Raw genomic sequence first — 27,204 nt, 5'->3', positions numbered from 1 at the left:
GATGCTAAGGGTGAAGGATGCTGAGGGTGAAGGATGCTGAGGGTGAAGGATGCTGAGGGTGAAGGATGCAGAGGGTGAAGGATGCAGAGGGTGAAGGATGCTGAGGGTGAAGCATGCGGAGGGTGAAGGATGCAGAGGGTGAAGGATGCAGAGGGTGAAGGATGCAGAGGGTGAAGGATGCTGAGGGTGAAGGATGCTGACGACCAAGAACACAAGTATCTCACCTGCTCTGGTTTCCAGCCTGCTCAGGTCTGAGCTGCTAGGACATGAGGAGGCCCTGGCACGCCGCTTCCCCTGGTCCCTAGGAGGAAGTGAAATGAATGAAACTGAAATGTATTTTCATTTTTATAAACTGCAATTTCTTCTTGTAGGGCTTCAGAAGAAACCACAGAGTATAGTTTAAGAGACAGTGTTCAACTGCCTGCTTTAATCTACCTTTCCTTCTCACTTACATTTATCTGCAAGAACACAGGTCTATTGGCTTAACAGTACAAACACAACACTAGAAAGAACTAAAAAAATTAATAAAATAAATAAATAAATAAAAATCCAAAGTTGACTGGGGGGAAAATGGTTAAGGATATGGACCACAAGAGGTCGCTGTTACAACAAGAAACAAGAGTTGGAAAACAGCGAAGCCGGCCCCCTGTGCCCAAGGTCACACAGCAGGTCGGCTCCGGAATGCGGAGCTCCTGATTTTCAAGGCTCTGTGCTTCCCGCTGCATCACGGTACGTCCCATTCCCATTTGAAAACTCAATTCAATCAATATTCTCTAAAAATACTCGGAGAAATATCTTAAATGTTAAAAATAATCAGGAAGTATATTTTGGCAAGCCCCAGCCAGATGAGAAGCACTTTGTGTTCCAAATAAGAGTGGCGTGGCTAGGCACGGAGGTGCTTGGCTTTGTGGAGGTGCCCCAGTCCTCAACTACAGCTGACCTGAGGGTGGGATCGGTTCAGTGTCTGGTGGGAGGGGGCGCGAGAGGACGATGAGGATGGGACGACAAAAATACGCCAGAAGCAGGGGTGACAATGCCACGGAACCCTTTATTATCTATAATTAATATGTGCAAATAAAAACGGGGCTGGTGAGACGGCTCACAGGGGAAAGGTGCTTCACTTCACCTGCACGCCAGGCGACCTAGGTTCGGTTCCCAGAACCCATATAAAGGTGGGAGGAAAGAACCAACTCCACAATTTATCCTCCTGCCTCTGCATGCCTGCTATGGTCCATGCTCACACTCATCATAATACACAAAAATCTTAAAATTTAAAACAACAACAACAACAACTTCAATGGGATGGGAAGCCAAGGAATTGACTGGATTTTTCATTTCTAGCTATAACATGAAATTTTATGATCAAGAGTTTCACGTATATGATGTGTGTGTGTGTGTGTGTGTGTGTGTGTGTGTGTGTGTGTATGTGTGTGTGTGTGTGTGTGTGTGTTCTGAACAAACACTGAAATTATCAAGACAGTTTTCAGCTCACAGCACTGCCCCCAGTACCTGCCCGCTCTCTCTGAGTCCTGGCCAGGGGTGAGGTCGGCTCCACGATGCCTCATGTGAGCAGCCTCACTTCTAGAAAAGAAAAGTGTGAGAAAGATGCTCAGTAAGTACCCAGGCTTGGCAGTGCTGCCCCCCAGTTCCCAAGAAGAGACAGGCTTGGGACTCACTGCCACCACACATGGTCATCACAGTGGGTAGATGCTGAGTATAGGACGCCACCCCCAGCCTAGGTTCATATCCTAGCCCAACATTCACAGCCTTGTGACCCTGGGAACCTACACGGCTTTGGGTTCCCCATCCTTAAACAAAGGATAGCACACCAAGGGAACTTAGCAAGTTGTCAGTATATTTTTGTTTCCCTTTGAGTCCATAAGCACCTGGAGGAACCAGCAGTGCTGGATATGGGTACCGAAGAGATTTCCTTGGAAAAGGGTAAAAACTACCTTACTGGAATAGTCCAAAAGAACTAAGGATGCTGAGGGGAAATGGCTGTGTGGGAGAGGTAGACCGAGGAGTGCCTTGAACTAGCAACTGAACTAGCAACCGACAACTCCCATCGCTCAGTAAACAGCCTGAGTGAAGAAAAGAGAGTCACAAGAGCCTGAGGGTCACTCGAGGCAGGGGCTAGCTGCCAGCGCGGGACTAGCGAGGTAGGCACAGAGAGTTTCTGCTGAGCAAACTGGGAACAGCTGCCTGGAGCTTTGGGGCTGGCTGTGGACACTATGTGACAGCCAATAAGAAACTTACAGCTTCTCACACGAGGATGTGATATTGTAATTTGAGGGGGATGAAGACAGAGCACTAAGGAGGAGGAATGAGGGATCATGTTTCTGGAATCATAGGGGGACTACAAAAGAGATGGGTGATCCCATAAATGAAAAGTTGACAGGACATGGGCCGATTCTAGGCATCTGAAACACAGAATTATAGACTGGGAGGACCCAGACAGCAGCTCCCAAAGCAGCAGCGAGGATAAGGAGGACAGTTTATGGGGTCAGGAAGGCATGGGTTTTGTCTTGTTGAACTTCTGACGCCAGGTGGGACAAAGGTGTGGAAATCAGAACAGGTGCAAAGTGGTACACAGGACGAGAGTCACGGAAGGGTAGCTATGAGCCCGAGACCCCGGGCCTCCAGGATGTTTGTGTGCAAGGACAAAGACATCAAAGATGCTCCTTCCTGTAGTGGGCACATACCTGATGTGGGGACCCGATGGAGGATGGGGTCACAATGGCTGGGGACCAAGGAAAGAAGTCCTGTCTGGCCAAGGCCAAGCCAGGTGTGTGTCCACAGAGCGGTGCTGCTAAAGTCAAGAAAGACGGGACCAAGAGAAAACCAGAGCTGCGTGGGCTGGGAGGCTCAGGAGGCAGCGACAGGCGCCCTTGTGAGTTCAAGGTGAGCTATGTTTACTGTCTCAGAGAGAGGAAGAGAAGGTGGGAAGGAAAACCCCTCCTTCACTGGAGAGGAAGAGGAGCCGATGACCCTGTGTGCTCCACGGAACTTGCACAGCTGACAGAAAGCACATGAAGCAAACTTGTATCTTCCCTCCCCACCCCCCAGAAACCCTCTAAATACTTTAAATATTTGGAGATGCTGCCTTCATCTCTCCACACTGTCTGCCATGGCTCACACCCCCTTGACAGCTGTGTGTAGTAAACAGGGTAAATTTTTACTACAACGAGGTTTCCTCACCTATGCTGGAACGACAGAATGATCTGGAACATGGAGTTCATCAAAATGTGATTGCTAATATGCTCACTCTTCAGTCCTAAGCCCTTCAAATGCTCGCTGCCCACAGGGTATGTCTTCACACCGTTGCTGGCCCATCTGCTTACAGTCTGTCTGTTTATGTCCCTTTAAAAAGGACCCTAGCTCTGAGTTCACACTGCGGCCAGGGAAGGAGTAGATATTTACATTGCATACTCTCAGTCACAGATAGCCCAGCTGCTGTCCAGTGACCCTAGCCACAGATAGTATGCAAATGCAGGAGTCCATCCAGGTTCCAACAAACCTCACTCTCAAAATGATGCAGCCTGATACCACAGTAGCAGTTTTGATGGTCACATCCCATGATTAGATTAGTCAATTTCTTTTCTTACATGTGCAGCTAAGGCAGATGTCCCCATGCAGTTCAGACCTTTGTGCATTATTAAATTCCAGTATTGTATTGGCAGTGATTTCCTGCCTATCAGATGTATTTACGTCCCGATTCAGTCATCCAGGATAACTGTTCTTCCCAGCTTCCTGCTCTATGTTATTAAACAGCATTATTAAATTTTTCACAATGATTTTTTTGATGTGCCCAAATAAAACAATTCTGGAAATTAGTCATTGGGCTCTTCTAGAACAGTCTTTTTAGAGGAAGAAAACCACCATTTCATTAGTTAGGACATAAATCTACAAATGGAAATCTACTTCTCAAGGACTTAAACATCAGTGGCATTTACTGGCTCCTACAACCTGGAAGGGACTTGGTAGTGTGGGGCTTTAGGAAGCCTTGATCAGGCTTTGGCTTTAATCTCCACCATGCTCTAAGCTCTGCCCTGGCTATAGGTTGAAGTCCCAGTAAAAAGAAAGTTTCGGTATGGTTTTCCCGGGGCTTCTCCTCTGCAATCCTCATGTTTCAGGAGGCAGAGTCTTCTGGCCCGTCATTGACAAGGGTCTTACATTTCACTTGAAATATTAGAAGTAACTGTAGCAGGCAACACCATACAAAGCTCACGGCATCCCTGCAGCCCATCCGTGAATGGCACAATCAATCATCCCGACCACATCCACTGCTGGACCATAAATACCCCAGGAAATAAAATAATAGCTCTTTAAAATATTTCAAATATATAGATTTTGCTATAATTCAAGACAGTTCTTCTAGTTATTATGATGACAGTTCTTCAATTAAGGATCAGCAAATGTTTTCTTAAAGAGCCAGTAGTATTTTATATATTTTACAATTTGGGGGCCAGTCGCAAAGTCAATTTATATATATGTAACTATTTAAAATATAATGCTTTTTAAATATTTAAACAATTTTTAGCTCACCGTCTGTGAAAAATAACTTAAAGCATATAGACAAACAGATTTGGCTCCTTGGCTATAACAATAATAAAATAATATGGGTAATAATAACTAGTTAGATTTCGTTGTTACTGTTTTTATTTTGTTTTGTTTATCAAGATAGGGCTTCTCATTGTAGCCATGGCTATCCTGGAACTCACTCTATATAGACCAAGCTGGTCTCAAACTCAGAGATCCTTCTGCCTCTGCCTCCCAAGTGCTGGGATTAAAGGCGTGTGCCCCACCACTGCCAAGCTACTAAGTAGATTTGGAATTAAGAAAAAAAATCCATTTTGGGAAAAGTTACATCTATAGAAAGTTGTTGGAGTCCACCAAGGTTTCTTAGTGGCTTTACCCAGCACGACTGCACAAGAGGATGACTGGACCTGAGTGCAGGTGTTGGAAAGGGTCTACACTTGACAGTTGGCTTTGCCCCTCCCCTTGCCATTGTTATAAATACCCCTTTTCAATAAAGTTCTGGGCCGATGGGTAAGGATCCAGGCCCACCTCAGGCTATCCTGCCTTTCTGTCCGTTTCTCTCCCCTCTATTTCTAACTAAGTCTCTTATCCCTCATTCCTCAAGAGTCCCTGGTGTAAATAAATGTGGAAGCTGGTTTCCTACAGAAAGTGAAAAAGAAAATTTAAAAAATGATTATAACAAAAGACAAACAAGCAAACTTTGAACAGAAGTTTTCTTTGTCTTAAGTAAAAGACTTTTTTTTTTCTTTTTCTTTTTCTTTTTTTTCTTTTTTCTTTTTTTTTCTGAGACAGGGTTTCTCCATGTAGTTTTGGTGCCTGTCCTGGATCTCGCTCTGTAGACCAGGCTGGCCTCAAACTCAGAGAAATACACCTGGCTCTATCTCCCAAGTGCTGGGATTAAAGGCATGTGCCACCGCTGCCCAGCAAGACATTTTGTTTTGAATACTGGCTCGAAGATGAGACTGAAATCAGGTGGTAAACTTTGTCACTACACACTCTCGGTCACAGATAGTCAGCCCAGCTGCGGTCAAGTGTCCCTAGCCACAAACAGTATGCAAGTGCAAGAGTCCACCTGGGTTCCAACAAACCTCACCATGAAAAGCAAAACTCTTGGGTTTACTACTCTGCCAAGCCTTGTGGTCTTGACACTTTGACAGCAATTTTGGAATGTTGCCATCAGGGGGTGCTAGTCCTCTTCTGACTCGAACTCAGTACGGGTGGGTGGGTCTGGGCCTGGGGTTCTGTGTTTCTGTGTGTGCACTCAGGGCCACATTTAAGCAGCAAGTGTGGAGACACCTGGGGGTGCCTCAGGGCCAGGCTTTTCACACCAGGACCACTCACTTAGCAAGTGAGATGTGACAGAGTGATACAGAATCATTCTGTCCTATCCTGTCTTCCCTACATGGAAAATATTTCAGCCGCATTACCACCCTTTCTTAAAAGAATGATGACTTCATTTTGTGTGTGTGTGTGTGTGTGTGTGTGTGTGTGTGTGTGTGTGTGAGTGTGTGATATAAACAAAATAACATTTATTTTGAAAAGGTCAGGTAATAATCAAAAGTACAAAGAAGTTTAAAAAAACATCATCCCAGATCCCACTAGCCAGAAATAAACATCACTATTATATGGTAAATATTGTTCCAGGAATAATTTGCACACACACACACACACACACACACACACACACACACACACACCACACAGTGAGAACAGAAGGGTGACCGGAAGGGAGGATAGGTGGGTGGATACAATCATACCATATGCGTTACCGTAATGAAAAAGTCTAAGTTACCAGGTTTGCTTGAATTTAGCAGAGGAAACAGAAATTGAGGTGAAACCGTAGGAACTGCAGAGCTCCAGAGGAAGTGAATCTTTTATAAGATCTCTCTAAAGTTAAGAGGGAAAAAATTAACGAAAACCATCACTATGAGACTCTTTCAACTTACCGTCAGTCTGGGAGACCCGCTCCTTACCAAAGCGGAGACATTCACAGTCACTTCCCCCACATGTGGGTTTGGTTACTTAGACTTGACCACGCTGCCCAGGTTTCTACTCTATAACCAACACGGTTTGCTCAGTCTTCATAGTGTGAAAATAAAGTCAATACTCACCATGGATGCTTTTACCAAAGCCTTTCAATTTCAAGTTTTGAATTCTGACTCATTCCGTTGTCTAAGAATTTTCTAGAAAGTGCATGAATAATCCTTCCCTAAAGTCAAGGACAAAGGACTACCGGTACCATTCTTGGTCTCTCTCTTTATACTCCTCTCCTCTGGCACTGAGGGAACACTCAGCTCAAGTAGGAGCACAGTTTGCCTTTCTCTCCTTTCGTGTGGCTTGCTTGTTGGGCCTGAGTAGTCCAGGACGCTTCTTCACCCAACCAAGACGTCCAGGGTGTTGTATCTAGTGTGGGCACTGCCAGAGATGTCTTATTGTGAATTTTCCCATACCAGATTGTGTTGGGACACCAAGTGCCCCCCTGAGCTTCGGGTTTAAGTCTTCACTACAGAAAGTTGTCTTTTAGTACATCTTAACTTTTCTTTTCCTTTGTTTATTGGCTCTGACTTTCCATGGGTTGTTGCAAACTTTGAGAAAATACACAGATAACTTGAAACTGGGACTTGGTTCATGGGTTCTCAAGTGAGCCCATGCTAGGAAGGGACCTACAGGAGTTGGGGATTCTCTTCAGAAACACAAGTTTCCTCTTTCTACCTCCCTCTCAGTCTCCCCACCCATTCTCTCAGCTTTAGCCTTTCCTATTTCTTCTGTGTGATTTCCTCTGGCCTGGCCGCCACCTCTCATGTTTCTGGCGTCTTTTCTTCTAATTTGTCAGTCTCTGCTGTGGTTTTCCTCTCCCTGTCCACACATTTCCCTTCCATTTTTTTGTTTTTGTTTTTGTTTTTGTTTTTTGAGACAGGGTTTCTCTATGTAGTTTTGGTGCCTGTCTTGGATCTCACTCTGTAGACCAGGCTGGCCTCGAACTCACAGAGATCGGCCTGCCTCTGCCTCCTGAGTGCTGGGATTAAGGGCGTGCGCCACCACCTCCAGGCCCTTTCCTCCATCTCTTTTTGGATTACTACAGTTGTTTTTGTTTTGAGGGCTTATAATCTCCACTTGGAATTTCTGCAACCCACAGAGCTCCACCCCCTTCCTAACGAGAGAGTGATCAAGCCATCCACGCTTCCTGTGAGATAAAAAAGAACACTTGAGACTCTTGGGGGCCTTTCTTCTGGGGTGCATTTTCTTCCTGTCTTTGTTCTGTTCCTGATGTTGCTTGAGTCCCAGGAGACTTCTTACCCTTACATTATTTGTCTTTACTTGCTGAGGCCGAATGTGATCCAGAGAGGGTGAGAACTGAAACACTGAACAGTCATTTGTTTCATGACTTTGTAGATTTAGGAAGGTGTGTTCCCCTGGTGTTATGTACAGCAACCACTGACACACACAAAAGCCCTCTGACATGATAGACAGCATCCTTAAATTCTAATTTTTTGAGCCTCTTTTTCCTCTGAACCCCTCATTTTCTCTTCCCCGGCCCACTCTGCTCACAGGCAATAAAAAGAGAACATCACTCTGAGATCCACCCCACCTCCTGCCTCCACTTCCCTAAGAACAGTGTACACTACCACACAGACTCTCAGGCTTTCCCGCAACCACACTAAAGGCCCTTGGCATCTTACAAGCAAGGTTTCAAGCCTTAGTCGCCCCTCCACAGCCTATAGGGGGGCTTGCAGGAAAGGGAGAAGAGGACCAGTCATTTCCATCTTTAAAATTACAAAACAGAGACAGCCCTTGGGAGTGTTCAGTGGCTTGCCAGGGATATACAGCTAAAGTTACAGAGAGATCCTGGACCCTGACCCCAGGGAGTCTGGCTCCCTCCCAGTGAGCAGTCTCCACAACCCGGGATGACGGTACTGGTGCAGCCGCCCTCCAGAGCCCTCATTCCCAACCCATGACATTGAACAACACCTGCAGAGCCTTAAAGGACTTAGGCATTTGCACACAGGGGTTCATGACTGAACCCACAGGTGGGTGGGTGGATGGATGGATGGGCGGAGACAGGCACACATACTTTTACAGAAGGCCAGCTCTATTGTTTCCGATGCTGCCGTGACGGAGATAACGGGGTGTGGGTGAGGAACAGGCCTTCTAAAGCTCCAGTGAATTTCGGATGGGCCATGGAGACTGTGGTAACCGGCTCACAGACGCATAGGTGAAGCTTCCGCAGTGCTTGGGAGTGGCTTCTCTTTCAGAGTTCCGTCATCTGACTTCGGACGCTACCTTGCTTAGCAAATATTTTTTTCCACAGTAAGTATAAAGTTAAACTCCAGGGCATCCCGAAGGTCTGAATTATCCATGTTTCAAATTAAAGGTGCACAAATCAATGCAAGTTTGCTGAAATAAAGTGAGTTTTTTCCTCCCTTGAGCCAGAGGAGCCTGGAGGATGCCGAGTGGGGAGCCAGAGAGTCCTCCTTGCTCTGTCCCTTCCGTCACCTCACACTTCTCCTCAGCCCACTCTCATCTCCATCCTCCCCATTTCCCTCCTCACCCACCCCCCCCCCCCCCCCCAGCCCACTGTCACCCCCACCCCCACCCCCAGCCCACTGTCATCCCCACCCCCACCCTCAGCCCACTGTCATCCCCACCCCCAGCCCACTGTCATCCCCACCCCCAGCCCACTGTCATCCCTACCCCCAGCCCACTGTCACCCCCACTCCCAACCCCCAGCCCACTGTCACCCCACCCCCACCCCCCAGCCCACTGTCACCCCCACCCCCACCCCCCAGTCCACTGTCACCCCACCCCCACCCCCAGCCCACTGTCATCCCCACCCCCACCCCCCAGCCCACTGATAGCCCCACCCCCAGCCCACTGTCATCCCCACCCCCACCCCCCAGCCCACTGTCATCCCCACCCCCCAGCCCACTGTCATCCCCACCCCCAGCCCACTGTCACCCCACCCCACCCCCCAGCCCACTGTCATCCCCACCCCCAGCCCACTGTCATCCCCATCCCCAGCCCACTGTCATCCCCACCCCCAGCCCACTGTCATCCCCACCCCCACCCCCAGCCCACTGTCACCCCCACCCCCCAGCCCACTGTCATCCCCCTCCTCACCCACCCCCAGCCCACTGATAGCCCCACCCCCACCCCTCAGCCCACTCTCATCCTCCCACCCCCCAGCCCACTCTCATCCCCCCCCCCCCCAGCCCACTGTCATCCCCACCCCCACCCCACTGTCATCCCCACCCCCACCACCAGCCCACTGTCACCCCCACCCCTCAGCCCACTCTCATCCCCACCCCCACCCCTCAGCCCACTCTCATCCCCCCACCCCCCAGCCCACTGTCATCCCCACCCCCACCCCACTGTCATCCCCAACCCCACCCCCCAGCCCACACTGCCCCACCCCCACCCCTCAGCCCACTCTCATGCCCACCCCCACCCCTTAGCCCTCTCTCATCCCCCCCATACCCCTCAGCCCACTCTCATGCCCACTCCCTTGTCTACCATCTCCTGCCAGCTCATCTCACTGACAAGAATCTCCATTTTCTACTTTCCAGTCTCAGGATTAGAATAAAAACAAAACTTTGCTAATTGAGGGGAGGATGCACCCAGCAAAAGTGGGAATACTCCACGGCTTAGCGAAGGCCATTTCTTGGAATTACAGTCACTTAAATGTTTACAAGAAACAATTATTACGTGTCCCCAACTGATCCACGCATGTAATTAATGAGAGAATTACTAAGAGTTTCCATTTTCTCCTTTGTTTTAGCCCCACCACATAAACTTTTCTGTTGGCATTGCTTCAGAAAATTCCGCCCAGTGCTGGAAGGAGGTAGAGACTGATCAGGAGGGCAGAAACAGCGTGAGAGCAAACTCCAAACTCCACACAACCATCCCATGAGGCAAATGGAAAATACTTAGAGATGCTGCCTGGGCTTGTCCTTTGCCGTTTGTGGGAGAAAGCATGTCACTAAAAATGCCCCCTCCCCGCCCCGCTGTCCCAAAAGACCAAGGCATAATGAACCCTGGCGTGTCCTACTGTTTCACAGCATCTGAAGTTTCATGGAAATAAATAAACAAATGACTTCGCTCTTGTCTGCCTGTATCTAGTGGATTTGCATTACTGTAAGGCTGCCTGCAGCAGGATAAATGCTTCTCTTTTCCTGTGGGGCACGAGCCCTGCTGCTTTCCACAGCGTGCATGGCTCACCAACTGGAAAAGAACTGCTTGGGAGGGCCTGTTTGACGCCTTGTGCTCAGCTCCCTAATTTGAAATCCTCTTCCACTTAAGGAGACATGTCATCTTTCCCTTAATTTGAAAAATGTTCTGAATGCAAAGCAACATCACAACGACTTCTAGGTTGCCTAATATAAATTCTCTGTGTGACACTCTTTAGGCTGTGTCAGCAGACAAGGTCAGCTCAGCTAAACTAACAAGTGGCCAGTGGCCACTTTGGGGGGGTGAGGGTGGGGTGAGCCCATGAGGGAGGGCCAACATCAGATCCAAAATCTAAAATGAGAGCATCAAGGACTCGGGGCCTAAAATGGCCTGTGGAATTTAATCTTGTTAAACAAATTTGAACCGGGCATTTGTCCATGATGACCCAATGGAAAGTTCTAGAAAAAGAGAGAGAGAGAGAGAGAGAGAGAGAGAGAGAGAGAGAGAGATCTTTAACTGAATGACCCTGCTTATCTTAGCACCAGTACTGGCCAAGAGTGGGGCCTGGGCCTATCCTCTGGTCTGTCTGCTGCTCCGACCCGGAGATGTTAGGTTTTAGTAAATCACCATGGTAGGAATGAACATGACGCTCACACATGCTGCTTTCTCCACTGACTCTCAGTGTGGTACGAAAGGGCTTCTGGGAATGATACATAAAATAAAACAATTCCCCACCATTCAGGTATGAGGGGCAAACCAATCCCATGGAGTGTTCCTGTGTTGGCCACTAGTTAGTTAGCACAGCGAATGTGTAAACCAAGTTTCTCCTGGAGAGTAGCACAACAGTCCCTTCTTGTGGATTTTACAACAGTGGACTGAAGCGAGAGGTGGTCGCGGGAGCCCCAGGCCCAGAAAGAACCCCAAATAATACAGAAACAGAAGCCGCACTCATGTCATGCAGGGTTGGCTGAAACCGTCCAACTTCCCCTTTATCTGACAGCCCCATGGTGCACCATTTTGGCCATTGTGCATAGCAGGATTTCAAAGCAGGAAGTAGGGAATAATGGAAACCCAACCCTACTCAACCACAAGGAGGGAAAAACCCTTTCTTATCATGCATTAACTAAAAACATGCTTATACAAGAGGGAGAACAAATCTATCTTTGCATAAGACAGAGAACCGCTGAGTGATGATAGTTACCCTCACCCAAAAATCCACAATGAAGAATACTGACCCCCCGCTCCGGAGATGAGATGGTGGTTCCTTGGACACTTCTTTGGTTTCTCTGAAGCCTTGGTCGTAGGTACGTTGGAGTGGGTGACTCTTTAAATGACCAATGGCATTTGATGCTGTTAAATAAGTCCCATGTACTTTTGCCGTGGAATCCCCCTCGGTCTCTTTGGACTCCTCTGTGGTCTTTGCTGCAACAGCAAGGAAATGGTCTCAGCACATTTCGTACTTCCGGGACTGCTGCCTTTCAATGTTTTGTTTGTAGTCTATGCATTTATATAAAAGCTACCCACGGCTTGTAATCAAGTTTGGAGTTTTTATGGTCAAAACCTCACTGAACATAATAAAACTCTCCTACAATTTTAGGCTTAGCACCATCATTTCTGGGGATAAAAAAAATGAATGGGATATTATCTCTATTGGCTTGAGGTCTACCTGAAGAGAAACACAGGCACTTAAGTTTATAAACTACCTATCCCACTAAGTACTCCTACACCCCCGAAGAATAATTCTTCCTAAATGTAATGTTAGCATTTTTCCACTTAAAAGTAATTTATGGCTGAATGTGATGGCAGACACCTGTAATCCCAGCCAATTGGGAGGTAGAGGGAAGAAGTTAAGGAGTCCAGAGTTAGCCTTTACTATATAACAAATTCTAGGTTTCTAAGAGATTTAGTGTCAAAAACCAAAATACAGCCAGAGCTGTTACACATAGAAACCCTACCTCAACAGCCCAAAGAAACAGAAACAAACAACAACACCAAAACCCGTTAATACAATGAATAGAGTATCAAGTACAAGTGGTACGTGTATCAGTGACAGAGATCTCCTTATTCATAGGACTTACATGGGTCTTTTAATAATAGTATACAATAACAAAGCACACAGTGTGTTTTGATAAGGGCAAGCAGAAGAAAAGAGAAAAAGAATGAAGGATTGGGAGGGAGACAGAAAGCAATTCTCATGGGGGGTGGAGGGTGTTGGGGTAAGGAAGGTGGGCCATTGCAACCACGAGAGGGTGATGATGTTTGGAGCAGGGTGACCAGCTTGCCCAGGGGTTCTGAGGCAGGAGTGTGCCCAGGGTGGTGGAGGAGGAACTGCGGAGAGGCCCTGGAGGAAGAGAGCTGGTCCCAGGTGCCAGGGCAGAAACAATGCGACCCTCTAAGAAGGCTTCCTAAAGAGGGGCAGGTAGGCTCCGAGAACACAGCCCATCTCCAAAACCAATGCATACTGAGTTTGGGGACACAGATTCTAACACTGAAAAATACAACTTTCCTGTCAGCAAAGGGACATGAGGAATAGTTTGTCTGTGTGGAAAGGGAGGAAGGGATAGCTCTCCCTGGTGTAGGTGGGGGTTGGGGTTTCTATCCTTATTCAGAAACCAGCAAACAAATGGGAGCCAATGACAACAAAGCCCCTCGGCCTGCCCTGCTTTCAAACACCGCATTGTTGTGAGGAGCCTTAAAGACTGGTTGAAATGAGAAAATTAAGAACTGAAAAAAAGCGATGCTAAGCGACCTAAGCGCATCAGAGAGTGGGGCCTCGGGGTCACCGCCCACAGCTGCCTGGCTCAGGGCTTTTGTGTTTGGGGGGGGGGGCGAGGCCTTTGGCCTCCATTCCATCAGGCTGGGTTCAAGGGCAGCCACCTGAGCGTCAGCTCTGAGAGGTTTTCCCACCTTCTCCAGTCACTTCCGTGTCCGGCACCCGGTAAGAATTGACTGCTGGGGCCTAGTACGGTGCCGTGCATGGTGTTGACTCCCTCAGAACTTGAGTTTAGTGTTATTTCTACTGCGGTGCAAGAACCCTTTCTCTGGCCTCAGCTCTACTCACCTGCTCTCTACCACACCACCGCAAACAACCGTACTTCCAGTTGACAAAGCACGCACTGGTTGAGATTAGAAACCACTCAGCCTCTCTCTCTGGTTTTAGCATTTTCTTCATTCATGCACTCTTCACATACTTATCAAGAAACACTGCATGTCAGGTGCCGCACAAGTGAGTCTCCAGAGAAAAAAGTCCAGCCTTCATAGACCTTCCAGAGGGGAACACAGCAGGACTGTAGACAGGGAGCCGGACTCATCTGTCCGCACAACGCTGCACCCAATGTCATTATTCCCACAGAGGGGAGCTGGCCTGACACTCGCTCTGACTCCAGATGTTGAAGCAGAGCGAAGCCAGTCACAGTGGCTGCTCACACTCGTAATCTTAGCCCTCAAGGGGGGGGGGGCATTGCCGGAAGTCCAAGGCTAGCCTGGCCTCCGTATGGGGTTTGAGGATAGCCAGGGCTATGATGCAAGATCCTATCTCAGAAAACAAACAAGCAGAACTGGAGAGATGGACTGCTCTTCTAGAGGACTTGGTTTGATTTCCAGCACCCACAGGGGACCGGACACTCTCTCCTGGGCTCCGGGGATACTAGGCACATATGCAGGCAAAACATTCATAAAAATAAAATATATATATTTTTTTAAAAAAACAAGCAAACCAAGTCCAAATCAGGAAAACAAACACAACTCCTAAGTACACATCATGATTCTCGGTGCCCTTGATACACATGTGCAACACCTGTAGAGTTCAATTCCACTGCGGACCATGGGCCAACTTCAAGAGGAGACAGAAACCTCCATTCGGGTTAGGACTTGGAAACAGCTCTGTCTCAGACGCGTTGCACACAGGAAAGCACACTGAAGCTGCTTGATCTGGGAGGGGACACAGAGAGGCAGAGGTGTGGATATCAAATATAAATAAATGTTCTAGACAGGCAGCAAGCTGACCGTGAGAAGTGAGGGGCTGGGAATTGATCTGGGAAAGTTTGGAGAGGAGATGTGGTCTCAGAAGCACCTGGAAGGGGTCAATAGGAAGCAGACAACTTTTTAAAAAAGGAGCTTAAGTCCAGAGTTGAGGCCGGCTTCCAGCACGCATGACCTTGCTCCATTTGACATCCTGCCGTTCTCTCCTTGAAAGGGTTGATCGTTAAATGAAGCTCTCCAAATTTGTCTTTTGCACTGAGCCCAGCAAATAATGCCATGGGTCCTGCTGGAGGCTTGACCGAGCTGGGGGGGGGGGGGGACTGAAGGTGGGGAGCACTCCTGGGGGTGCGCTGTTAGGATTTGAAGGTGTGTCTGAACATTTGGTCCTCAGCTGGTGAAATTGTTTCAGGAGGTCGTAGAACTTTGGGAGAGAAGTAGGTTGCTGGTGGGCAGGCTCTGAGGTTCACAGCTCCCAGGATGCCTGAGGACCTGGGATAGACCTAGCTAGAGCCAGGCCACGTCAGCTGTGCTTGCAAAGGAATTGGGACTCCAACCCTTTGGGCAGAGGCCAGGAAATCTGCTCTGCCTTGTGTTTTATAGTAACTTGCCAAATAAAGATGGTCTTTTATAATTTTGGATGGGTGGGGTGGGCTGGGTGTGGGGGGAACCAAGTGAGCAACAATATATTATGACAAATGAAAATCAGTAGTCATAAATCAGCAATGGCTACTTCCACACTGTGATGGCAGAGTTGAATATACTGAATGGAGATGGAATGGACCACCAGGACCTAAAATATTTACTGTCCAGATCTTGACAAAAAAGGTTTTCTGCCTTCTAGAACAGACTAGTATTTGCCCAACTGGGTTCCTGAGAGACTCCACAGCCAGGTCAAGTTGGGGAACGTGGACCGAATGAACACTCAGTAGCTTTCTGTCCTGTTTGGAACGGCTTTCTTGCCCTCTAGAAAACACAATGGCCAGGAATGAGCAGTGCCTTCCTGACTTGCCTAAACTCTGGACATATTTCCAAGGAACAGCTATTAAAGCTTTGCAGCAGCATCCTCTGGAATTGTCTGGAACTCAGTGTGATCATCATTCTTGGAGGCACAGAGGTCCTCTGAAGGATTTTGAAAAGGGGTGATACTATCTGGAGTATTCCCTTCTGCGCCTATTAATGCTCTAGGGACACAGAATATGAACATTTCTCATGGTCCTCAGGATTGAAGGGTAGGGCGTCTGCTCACAGCACCAGTGGCTAGGAGCTTGGTGTCTCCAGACTCTGCTGACAGCTCCCAAAGTCTTGTGTTGAAATCCTGCAGCCCCTGAAGGGCTGAGGAAAAATCTAAAGGGAGCAAGGCAGGGGTGAGGCAAGAGGTGGTAAAGGCTTTGGGAGTGGCAGAACAGGAGGACAGACTCCATCCATCCTAGGGAGCTCCAGAGCGCTTGGTGATGGAAAATGTGACAGGGATTGGGATCTAGTGGCGTCTGCCCTGAGGCCTCTGGTTTGGATAACTGGGGTTGCGGGGAGGGAGGTCAGCTATTGTTCACCACTCCTAGATTCAAACTTGCCTTCTACACTAAGTGTGCCTTTGAGGATGACCACACTAGTCTCCACCCAGGAATTCTAAGTCATTACACCCAAGCCCCACCCACGGGGTGTCAGCTACAAATGACTTCACACCCAGAGAGAGGCACACCCTAGGTCTCCAGGCTCAGATGGCTTTGGGGCCTCAATGACCCAACAAAGCACCTTTTCTAGACAATAGAGAGCATGGCTTCTGCAGAAATGACAGGGACCCCAGCGTGGGGCAGTTCGAGTCATTTTTAAAAATTGATGTGTGCTTTTAAATGACAACGATTTCTTACTGTCATTATCTCCTGAGTGTAGACACGGAAGTCAGAGATACGGGCCATGGCCAAAGAGACCGGGTAAAGAGCTGGAATGAAGACCCACCAGTGTGTTGGGAGGTGCTGGCTTCCGGCCAGGGACTGGAGGTGCTGTGGCCTTCAAGCCAGGGCCAGGACCCATAGCAGAGAGGGGGGAGCATTGAGGACAGGGACAGTGGGAAGGCTTCGCTTCCTGGTCCCCTTCACACCAACAGGGACAAGTGAGCAAGAAGTGAACTCAGGTACAGACAAGTTCATCTGTAAGAGACCTTGTGTCCGGAGTCCCTTCTTATCTTGGCAAGCCATTTCCTCCTGCTCGACTGCCCTGACACTGGATCCAAGAAGCAGAATGGTGGACCGAGTCCTCAGGAAGACTATACTTTCAAGATCATTTCTATACTTTAGACTCAAGTTCCCCAGGGGATGCTCTCATGAGATCCGCTGTTCAGCTAAAACCAGAAACCACGTTATCACTGCCTTGATGGCTGTCTTGGCCACTCATGGAAGGCAGAATCAAGCCAGGGCCACTGTCCATGTTCCCAGGACCTCCAGCTCCAGCTTCCCCACCTTTCCATGGCTGGTCATCTTCTGCTCCTGAGCTCACTCCTGGATCAGGCCTTTCTGCCTGCCTGTCCTTTCAACGTGGACACTCTGACCACAGGTTGTCCATTCAAGGCACCTTAACAAGGCCCCTGAGCTAGAGGACAAGAGAGTCACCAGCTACCCTGTTAAGTTCTTTATCTTCTTCACAGCCTGTGAGAACCCCTCACTTGTTTGTTCTAACCTCGTTTCTCTACCATCCCAAACTAGGGGTTCTCTGAGGACAGGACTCACTGGTCTAGAATGGTACCCTGCACTCAGAAGGGGCTTAACAAGAAACAGACTGTATCGGAACAGACACACAAAGGGGGTGAGCAAGCTGCCAAATACCTGATCTACTTGGTTAGGGCATCATGGTGTGGCGCATGCTCCCACACTTTCTCATACATTTTCCCTCTTCCTCCATAACATCACCCAAATGGGGGGAATACATGAAGTGAGTTGGGGTACATGTGACCTGCTGATTTTACCCCAGGCTATGTGGACACCATTGAGCTCCCATCATTCTGCTACAGAAGACACAGTACCACCACATCTGGTTTTTCACAAGAAGACATAAATCTGGCTCCTACTGTGAGATCCTGCTACCATTTAAATGTTGGCAGTGATCTAAAATAAAAGCTCACAAGTCAAACAAGATGCTCAGATGGAGGCGTGCAGCCCAGTGGATGCTTTGGACCACCCAAGTCACAGTGTTCCAACTCCTCTTCATCCATCCCTCATGAGGAAGGCCCAGTTCAGTCAACTTCTGCTGAAACAGCTTTCTCACCCTGCATGATCCAGACCCTGAGAGCTCACCCTGCATGCTCCAGATCCTGAGCACTCACTCTGCATGCTCCAGACCCTGAGCACTCACCCTGCATGATCCAGACCCTGAGAGCTCACCCTGTATGCTCCAGACCCTGAGCACTCACCCTGCATGCTCCAGACCCTGAGAGCTCACCCTGCATGCTCCAGACCCTGAGAGCTCACCCTGCATGCTCCAGATCCTGAGAGCTCACCCTGCATGTTATAAATCCTGAGAGCTCACCCTGCATGCTCCAGACCCTGAGAGCTCACCCTGCATGCTCCAGATCCTGAGAGCTCACCCTGCATGCTCCAGACCCTGAGAGCCACCCTGCATGCTCCAGATCCTGAGCACTCACCCTGCATGCTCCAGACCCTGAGAGCTCACCCTGCATGCTCCAGACACTGAGCACTCACTCTGCATGCTCCAGACCCTGAGCACTCACCCTGCATGATCCAGACCCTGAGAGCTCACCCTGCATGCTCCAGACCCTGAGAGCTCACCCTGCATGCCCACCTGAGCCACTCACCCTGCATGCTCCAGACCCTGAGAGCTCACCCTGCATGCTCCAGACCCTGAGAGCTCACCCTGCATGCTCCAGATCCTGAGAGCTCACCCTGCATGCTCCAGACCCTGAGAGCTCACCCTGCATGCTCCAGATCCTGAGAGCTCACCCTGCATGCTCCAGATCCCGAGCACTCACCCTGCATGCTCCAGACCCTGAGTGTTAGGCATTTCCTGTATCCTACTTCACTGTTTTCCAACATCAGTATTACCCACCAAATTTCTTGCCATCCACCAATCATTCCTTCTGTCCCTGCACTTGGGAGCCCTCAGTGTGCCTGGGTAGAGTTTGGTCCACCTGTTACACTTCTCCCAAGGTGGCATCTTTAGCCTCCACTTATGTGTGTAGGCACACGGCCACTACTTGTACAGCAAGGATAAAAGTCCCTTTCGACTTCCGCTCCCATATTCACAAGGATCGAAAGCTTTAAAGCTGGGGTTGGTGTGCATTATGAGACTCACAGTTCTCATTCATTTCTTTAAAATATTTTTTATACTTTGGTTTATTTATTGTGTGTGTGCACACTCACTCAAGGGGTCAGGGCACAGGTCTGGAGGTCAGAGAACAACTGTCAGGAGTTGGTTCTCACCTTCCACCCCTTAGGTTTCTGGGGTCAGACTCAGGTTGTTAGGCTGGGTAGGAGATGCCCTTATCCACTGAGCCACTTCAGTGGCTCAATTATCAATGATTTCTAATGAAATTAATGACTTTTTAGAAAACTCTACTAGGCCAGGTGGTGGTAGCAGTGTACACCTTTAATCCCAGCACTTGGGAGGCAGAGGCAGAGGCAGGCAGATCTCTGTGAGTTCGAGGCCAGCCTGGTCTACAGAGTTCCAGGACAGGCTCCAAAGCTACACAGAGAAACCCTGTCTTGAAACCCCACCCCAAAACAACAACAACAAAAAACCAAACAAAAACCCTCTACCCTAAAAATTTCTTTCTGATACATGAGCCATTCTGATATTCTGTTCTTACAGAGAAATGCTTTTCCCCGTGGTGACATTTAGATATTCTTTACAAACAATTGGAAGGAAATGCATAACCAATTTTCTTAGCTACTGTTCGGCTGATATTAACAAGGTCTAAGTTTATGTAAGAACCATTTAAGGACAGGGAAAACTACATAATAAAATAGCTTGTGTGTGCAAATTCAAGAAGTGTGCCTGTCTGGATGTTACACGGCCTTACAGGGGTCAGCAGCAGATCTGCCAGGCAGAAGAGATCCCTGGGATGCAGCCCTGTAGAATCGAGACTGCCCACCACTTATCCTTCTTATCTTCACAGGGTCCAGGGGAGGTTTAGGGAGGCATGGACAGGCATCCTCCTCCGTGCTGGGAGATTCTGGAGCTCTGGGTTTCTGTAAAGAGATTTTTGAATGATTGGCATGAGTCTCTGTTTCTCAAATAAGGCTCACCACCACCACCCTGGAGCTGGCCTTACCCCTGCAGGTGCCTGAGCTTGACTTCACCATAGCCTCTGGGTCTACCATCTCATTAGCCAATCCTAATTAACATCATATGTACACACACATACATACACATATACATACATTCACACACATATACACATACACATACATGCACACACACATATGTACACACACACACACACACACACACACACTTTTTGGCTTTATCAGTGTATCCTATGAGCTGTTCTGCTACACAGCTTAGCATATTAATTTATAAAATCCAAGTTATCTGTGCAAGAGACTGTAATGGAAAATATGATGTATTCAGCACACTTTGCAATGTGTTGTGTAAATATGATGTATTCAGCACACTTTGCAATGTATTGTGTAAAGAGTCTTTTTCTGCCCTGCCAGTCAGCTCCTAAATAATGACAGGGACTACTTATCAATTATGACGGCACTGCCTATAGCTTAGGCTTGTTCCTAACTAGCTTTTATAACTTATTTATATTAATCTACATTCTATCACATGGCATTATTTCTTGCACCTCCTGTCTTCTCTCCATGTCTGCTGGCATCTCCTGTGTGCCTTGATTCCTCTCTCTCCCTGGAAACCCCACCTATACATCCTGCCTAGCTATTGACCATTCACCTTTTTATTATACCAATCACAGCAAACACATCTTCACACGGTATACAAATATCCCACAACAGTGTTGTGCTCGGTTTAGTTCAGAAAACATTTGCTGGACTACATGTGGAGACTCAGGTCTGTTACCTAACACTTGGGAGGCTGCAGTGGAGGATTCAAGTTTGGGGCCAGCCTGAGCTACAGAGAAAGACCCCTTTCATAAAACAATACAAAAATGAAACACATTTATTGGGTACCGATGTGTTCTTTAAGCCCTGGTACAAATCCTGCACTCCACAAAAGCATTTTGTAAGGACACTTAAATTTTAGATTCACTCAGATTAAAGAATGACAAAGCATAAAACTAAGAATTTATATTATACTTATTATATAAAAATGCTTACTTTTAGGTCTCAAGAATTCTGATGCAGACACCCTCCAGAAAATAACAGTAATGGCAAATTTCCATTCCTTTAAGGAGTGTGTGTGTGTGTGAGAGAGAGGGGGGGGGGGAGTCCAGAGGTTTTTCACAAGATGTCATCCTCAATCAGTCCTCCATATTGTTTTTGAGACAGGACTCTCACTGACCCCAGTGTTCAGTTTGGCTAGACTGGTCCAGTAAGCCCTGGAGATCTGCCCATCTCTGCCCCACAGTGCCGGGGCTACAAGCAGGGGTTGCCAAGCCTAGCTTTACATGGGTATTGGAGATCTGGACACAGGCCTTCACACTTGTCCAGCAGCATTTTACCCACTGAGCCATCTTCCCGGCCCTTTATTTTATTTTATTTTATTTTATTTATTTTTTGAAACAGCGTTTCACAAACTCTCCTTCTGTCTCCATGGGCCGAGTGCTGGGATTACAGGCATGAGCCCCGCCCCCCCCCAACTTCTTTTTAAATACCTTTAATATAGGCCTTTTCCAAGCTTTCTGACAGTCACAGCTCCCTATGGCCTAACCTCCATAGGTCTGTGGCCTCCACCCAGAGCCAGACGATCCCAGTGTCAGTGTGACCTGGTCACCCTGCTGTCCCTGAGTCCAACATTATCTGCCTGGGAAGAGCAGCCCTGCAGCAGCAAGCGCCTCGAACACTCCAGTCAGACACCAAAGGGAGACTGCTCAGTCGCTTCTGTGAGACATGAAGAAGTTCTACCCAAGAGCTGATCATCAAATCTTTTAAAAATCCACTGGGAAATCCATATCAGATCATTTCTGGGGGTAATGGTTGAGGTCACCTATTACACACATCCTCTCAAATACTCACATGTACAAACAGAGCGCAGGCATCTATATTTGAGTTCTGCTCAGTATGTATTTCAAATGAAGCCGGGCAGCGGTGCCCTGCACCTTTAATCCCAGCACTTATGAGGCAGAGGCAGGCAGATCTCTGGGAGTTTGAAGCCAGCCTGGTCTACAGAGTGTGTTCCAGGACAGTCAGGGCTACACAGAGAAACTTTGTCTCAAAAAGCAAACAAACAAAACAAACAGATTTTTAAAAATCAAAATGATATTCTTCAAAATGTTTCCTCTTGTCCCTTTATATCCAGGATCAGTTCATAAACCAGAACAAAATAAAAATGAGTCCAATGGTTTTAGAGAAAGGCAATCTTTGAAAGGCACAGAAGAAGGGTACATAAGATATTCAGCATGGTTGATAGGGTGAGTCAGGGAACAGCGAGTCTTCACTGGCTTTGAGAACCGGAAGGCCATGACTTCTGAGTTTGTTCAGCTGTGATGTGGAGAGAGCAGACCCTTCTCAGCTTCTGAACAGGAGCTCATTAATGTTCTCCCTTCCTCGTGCATGCTGCTCATGCCTGTTACCACACTGGCTCCCATTTGCCTTTAATTATTTCCCACAGTCAAGGCCTCTGGTCTCGCCTGGTAAAGACTTGAGTTCTGAGGGATCTATTCTGAGGAATCCACACTCATTTGTCTCCACCAATAGTGGCTTATTTGTTCAGGGCATTGCCCCTCTATGCTTTAATCTCATCGATTTTATTTTATTTTTTTGTTTTTCAAGACAGGGTTTCTCTGTGTAGCTTTTGGAGCCTATCCTGGAACTCACTTTGTAGACCAGGCTGGCCTCGAACTCACAGAAATTCACCTGCCTCTACCTCTCGAGTGTGGAGATTAAAAGTGTGCGCCACCACACCTGGACTAATCTCACCAATTTATTGCAAAATAATACGAAGTGTGACTTTTGCAGGAAGCTGATAGTATCAGAAGAGTAAAAAAATGAACACCTCATATATAATAAAGTCAAAAGGTGTAAGTATAACTCAATGCTGAAGGGCAGCATAATCTTCTTGTGTCAAAATACCTGTACTCTGGAGGTGTGGCCAACCTGCCTGCTGACTTCAGTGGACTGAAAAGCACCTGGATGAACAGGGCACTCCTCTAGGTGTGCCTGTGAGGCTGGAGGACCTGTCCTGAATGTGGGTGGCACCACCCCACAAGCTAGGGCCCAGACAGAATTAAAAGGGGGAGAGGCGTGGCTAGCCCAGGCAGTCTCCTCAGTCTGTTGTTGACCATGAAGAAAGCACTGGCTCTGCCATGTACTTCCTGTTGGGATGTTCTGCTTCAGCCTGGCCCAGAAGCAACAGGGCCACGTGACTATGGACCAAGAGCTCTGGAACTGTGAGCAAAAAGACATTCTCCTCTTTAGCTGTGTTGCTCAGGGATTTTGCAATGGCGACTGATAACCGACTAACCCTTGAAGCTCAAACCGGGTGTAAGAAGTCTGCCAAATAACGCACCAAAAACAAACGATGTGTTACAGGGGCCTGAAGTGTCACAGGTGGTCAGGAGACCAAAGGAAATAACCCATTAAAACGGGAAATGAAGTCTGGAATGCTCACTTCCTCCAAGCAGATGACCAAATTATCCCTGGCAGATGAGATAAAGGGCCGTAACAGCTCTCCATCAAAAGTATTATTTCCTAGTGTAAAGTTAGTAACTGTTTATATAATGGGAACCTAATTCCATTTTACTACCGCCCTGACACACTATTTGTCTCATCTGAAATGTGATTCACCGGGCTACTGAGACCATGCAAAGGAATGTATGCAAAAAAAAATTTTTGAAACGACTCTACAATTCCTTCCTTCTCTTCCTTCCTCCCCTCCTTCTTCCTTTCTCCCCTTCCATGTGTCCATTTGTGCTGTGTGTAGACGTCAATGTCAGATGTTTTCTTCAATTGCTTATCATCTTATTTTATTAACTTAAAACAAATCTATGTGCATGGATGTTTTGGCTGCATGGGTGTATACATACGATTCGTGCCCACTGGGGCTAGAGAGGATGACAAATCTCCTGGAACTGGAGTTACAGGCTGTGGTGAGCCACCACATAGGTGCTGGGAATGGAAACCAGGTCCTACTGGAAGAATAGCCATCTCTCCAGCTCCGACACACTTTCTCTCATTGAACTCAGAGTTTGCTGATTGGGCTAGACTGGCTAGCCAGTGAGCCCCAGGGATCATGCTGTCTCTCCCTCCTCAGCCCAGGGATTACAAATGCATGCTAGCATGCCTGGGGATTAAACCCAGGGTTTCATGCTTGCAAGGCACTCACTCTACCAAATGGGCTGTATCCTCAGTCTCTCCGTCTCTCACTGTCTCTGTCCCTCTGTCTCTGTCTCTCTCTCTCCTCCTTTCCTTCTCTCTTTCTTCCTCTTTCTCTCCCCAGTGCTAAGAATAGGACCCAGGGCCCATGAATGCTAAGTAAGCACCCTTCTATTAGATTACATCAAAGCCCAGCAATGTCTTCATGTTGGGAGAGAGAGAGCACTCACCTTGTGGTTTGTACATCAGAATGACTTTGATGAAGAAAATCATTACTATTTTTTCTTATGAATTGCAATGATTTTAGAAATCAGGGAACATTACAAATATGCTTAAAACTTTCCTTTGAGAGCCTGACCTACAGCAGGCTTTGATGCACGATTATAACCAGTGACTAGGCTATAATCAAAGACACCAAGAAGGCCAGATGTTAGGAGGTTCTTGTGATAGTTTGGATGTATTTGGCCCCCATAATATCATAGGGAGTCGCACTACTGGGGTGTGACTTTGTTGGAATAGGTGTGGCCTTGTTGGAGGAAGTGTGTCACTGTGGAGGTGGGCTTTGAGGTCTCATATATGCTCAAGCTGTGCCCACTGTCTCAGTTCCACTTTCTGTTGCCTGGGTAAGATATAGAACTCTCAGCTACCTCTCCAACACCCTCTCTACCTGCACACCACATGTCCCACCTAACGGACTAAACCTCCAAACTGTAAACCAGCCCCAATTAAATCCTTTTCTTTATAAGAGTTACCTTGGCCATGGAGTCTCTTCACAGCAATAGAAACCCCAATTGAGACAGGTCTAGATGATAGTACTCTCTGAACATGGGCACACAAACTATTCCCACTGCACAACCCAGCCAAAGAGACACAATTAGCAAAGCATCTCAGGGCTCCAGCTGGCCACAACTCACCCTAGCCTCGTGGTTCCTGACCAATTTCTGCCCTGACTTCTCAGATCCCCAGGGAGAAGGCAAGGTCTTCCCCACCTTATGTGAAGACAGAAAAGGGGTCAGTGAGGTCCCACTTCATGATGCCACTTGTAAAGCATGAACACACACACACACACACACACACACACACACACACACACGTGCACACACACACTACAAGAAAATTAGAAAGCAAATCTTTCTCCTAAGCCCCCAATCTTTGAGATGTGACAGCTCCGTGTGCATTTTCACCCTGTAATTCTCCCTGCGCATACCTGGGACTGTCCTGCCACTCGAAGCACTGTGACCATGACTAAAATGTTACTGTGCATTTCACAAGTGGCAAAAGAAAAACTTTTCGATATACTCACTGTACTTTCCTTGTCCTGGATTGTCTCTATCCCAAGGCACATTTGAGTCCTGTCTTTTTTAAATATATTAACTTTTGTTTCACTTGCTCAATACGTGGACCTTGGTTCTTGCCAAACATTGAAGACACAGTACTCCATGCTGTTAGAGGCCAGCATGGTCCTGCCCTGGGGGTAAGGGCAGTACCGGGGTTCCTGACAACACACTGTCTTTGATGGTGCTGGTGTATCTACTTCATCTTTCAGAAGTCTAGCTGCTGAGTGTTCATGTACAGTGCATTAGCTGCACTTCCATGATGTCTGTCTTTCCTCTGTGTCGATACAAAGCTGATTAAGACTATTTAGGTCTTAAATAACTGGGCTTTGTACGTTCAGGAGGTGGAAGGAGACTGGCTATGATGGCGATGATGTTAGAAGCACAGTTTCCTATTGGTTCACACGGTCCTGCCTCCGCTGACTTTATTCAATCCACTGCACGGGCAGTTACTTCCGTGTGTGTAAACTGGAATACCAGTGAATGGAGCAGCAGGAAAAGAACAGGAAGAATCCCCCCCACCCCAGTTCCCCAGGTCTCAGGGCCGTTGCAGAAGCAGGGGGCTGCCAAGGAAGGAAAAAAGATGGACTTGGGTCTCAACACAGCAGGCAGGTGCGACCAATAATGGGTGGCCACAAACAAATTACAGTGTGCTTTCCCTGGCTGCGAAGGTTCCAGGTGCTGACAGGAACCCTCTGAGCCAGCCAGGTCAGTGCCAAGGCCTGAGAAGCCGGGCCCAAGAATGCCAGCTTAGATCATTCCCAGAGCCTGGGCTGTTTGGACTCTGAGCATCCCCTGGCTTTCTGGAAGGTCGGAAGGTATGGGGGCCAGCACAAGCCAGATGGGAGAGAAGAAAGAGAGGGCTCAAGAGTTTTGTTAACATGGTCCCTGCAGGAGTTCGAGTAGCAGGCTTCTCTGGGGTCTTACCTCACTGGCTGCTAGGTATTTTTTAAAGAGTCTGAGAAAGTCTCTAAATCCAAAAGGGAACTGTTTCTGTCTTTACAAACACTTTCAGCAGATATGCTCCTTGGCTTCAGGGTACTCTCCCCCCCGCCCCCTCCCCCGCCCCCCCCCCCACCCCCCCCACCCCCCCCACCCCCCACCCCCGGTCTCTCCAGGAGTTTCCTCTGCCCCACATGTCTCTGAATCTCAGTGTGCTCCTTTTCTTGTCAACTGAGTGGTCACTAAGGGCAACCCTTCCTTTAAACAGGTGTAGGGACACAGAGGAAAGAAGGTGGTGGGCGGGGAGCTCAAGGCCATTTCAAGATGTCTTGACTGGCAACTTCAAATTTTCATCACTGTTTAAGCTGAATGATGACCTTTATATAACCTATACATTTCACACTTTTTTAATTTAATGTGGAAATTTCTTAGACTTTTTCCTTTGAACATAATACTCAATCATTCTGCAGTAGAGAAATGGAATTTCACAGACCCAGAGCAGAGTCAGATACCCAATCTCATCTAATCGAACCTCATCCTGTAGTCCTGTAACAGTGCCAGTGTAACCTTCCTGCCTTGGCTGCCTTTTACGATGTACTGTGTAAGCTAAATAAACACTTTCTTCCCCAAACAGTGTTTTATCACAACAACAAAAAGCAAGCCAGAACAACTGGGGACAAGGAGAAAAATCCTACCAACTCCCCAAAAAGGAAAACAGAAATGAAGTCTCAAGTCACTTACTCCCCACACAACCTTTCTTTGGGAAAAAAAAATGCTTGACCTAAAGCAGAGTCAACGAG

General features: G+C 47.8%; 1 protein-coding gene across 1 annotated transcript in view; it reads right to left on the bottom strand.

Annotated features, from left to right (window-relative positions):
* Armc2 (armadillo repeat containing 2) overlaps positions 1–27,204 on the bottom strand; it is a 117,997-nt gene that overhangs the window by 77,629 nt on the left and 13,164 nt on the right. The window contains exons 4-8 of the mRNA XM_036168994.1: positions 25,043–25,117; positions 19,715–19,883; positions 11,940–12,126; positions 1,510–1,581; positions 225–301 (exon numbers count right to left, since the gene is read on the bottom strand). Coding sequence (XP_036024887.1) covers positions 225–301; positions 1,510–1,581; positions 11,940–12,126; positions 19,715–19,883; positions 25,043–25,117 — 580 coding nt within the window. The remainder of the gene's footprint in view (positions 1–224; positions 302–1,509; positions 1,582–11,939; positions 12,127–19,714; positions 19,884–25,042; positions 25,118–27,204) is intronic.

The sequence above is a fragment of the Onychomys torridus genome, chromosome 19 (genome assembly GCF_903995425.1).
Source record: "Onychomys torridus chromosome 19, mOncTor1.1, whole genome shotgun sequence".
In the NCBI taxonomy this organism is placed as follows: domain Eukaryota; kingdom Metazoa; phylum Chordata; class Mammalia; order Rodentia; family Cricetidae; genus Onychomys; species Onychomys torridus.
Note: the sequence above shows the minus strand (reverse complement) of the source record. Positions and strands in the feature narration are given on the sequence as shown.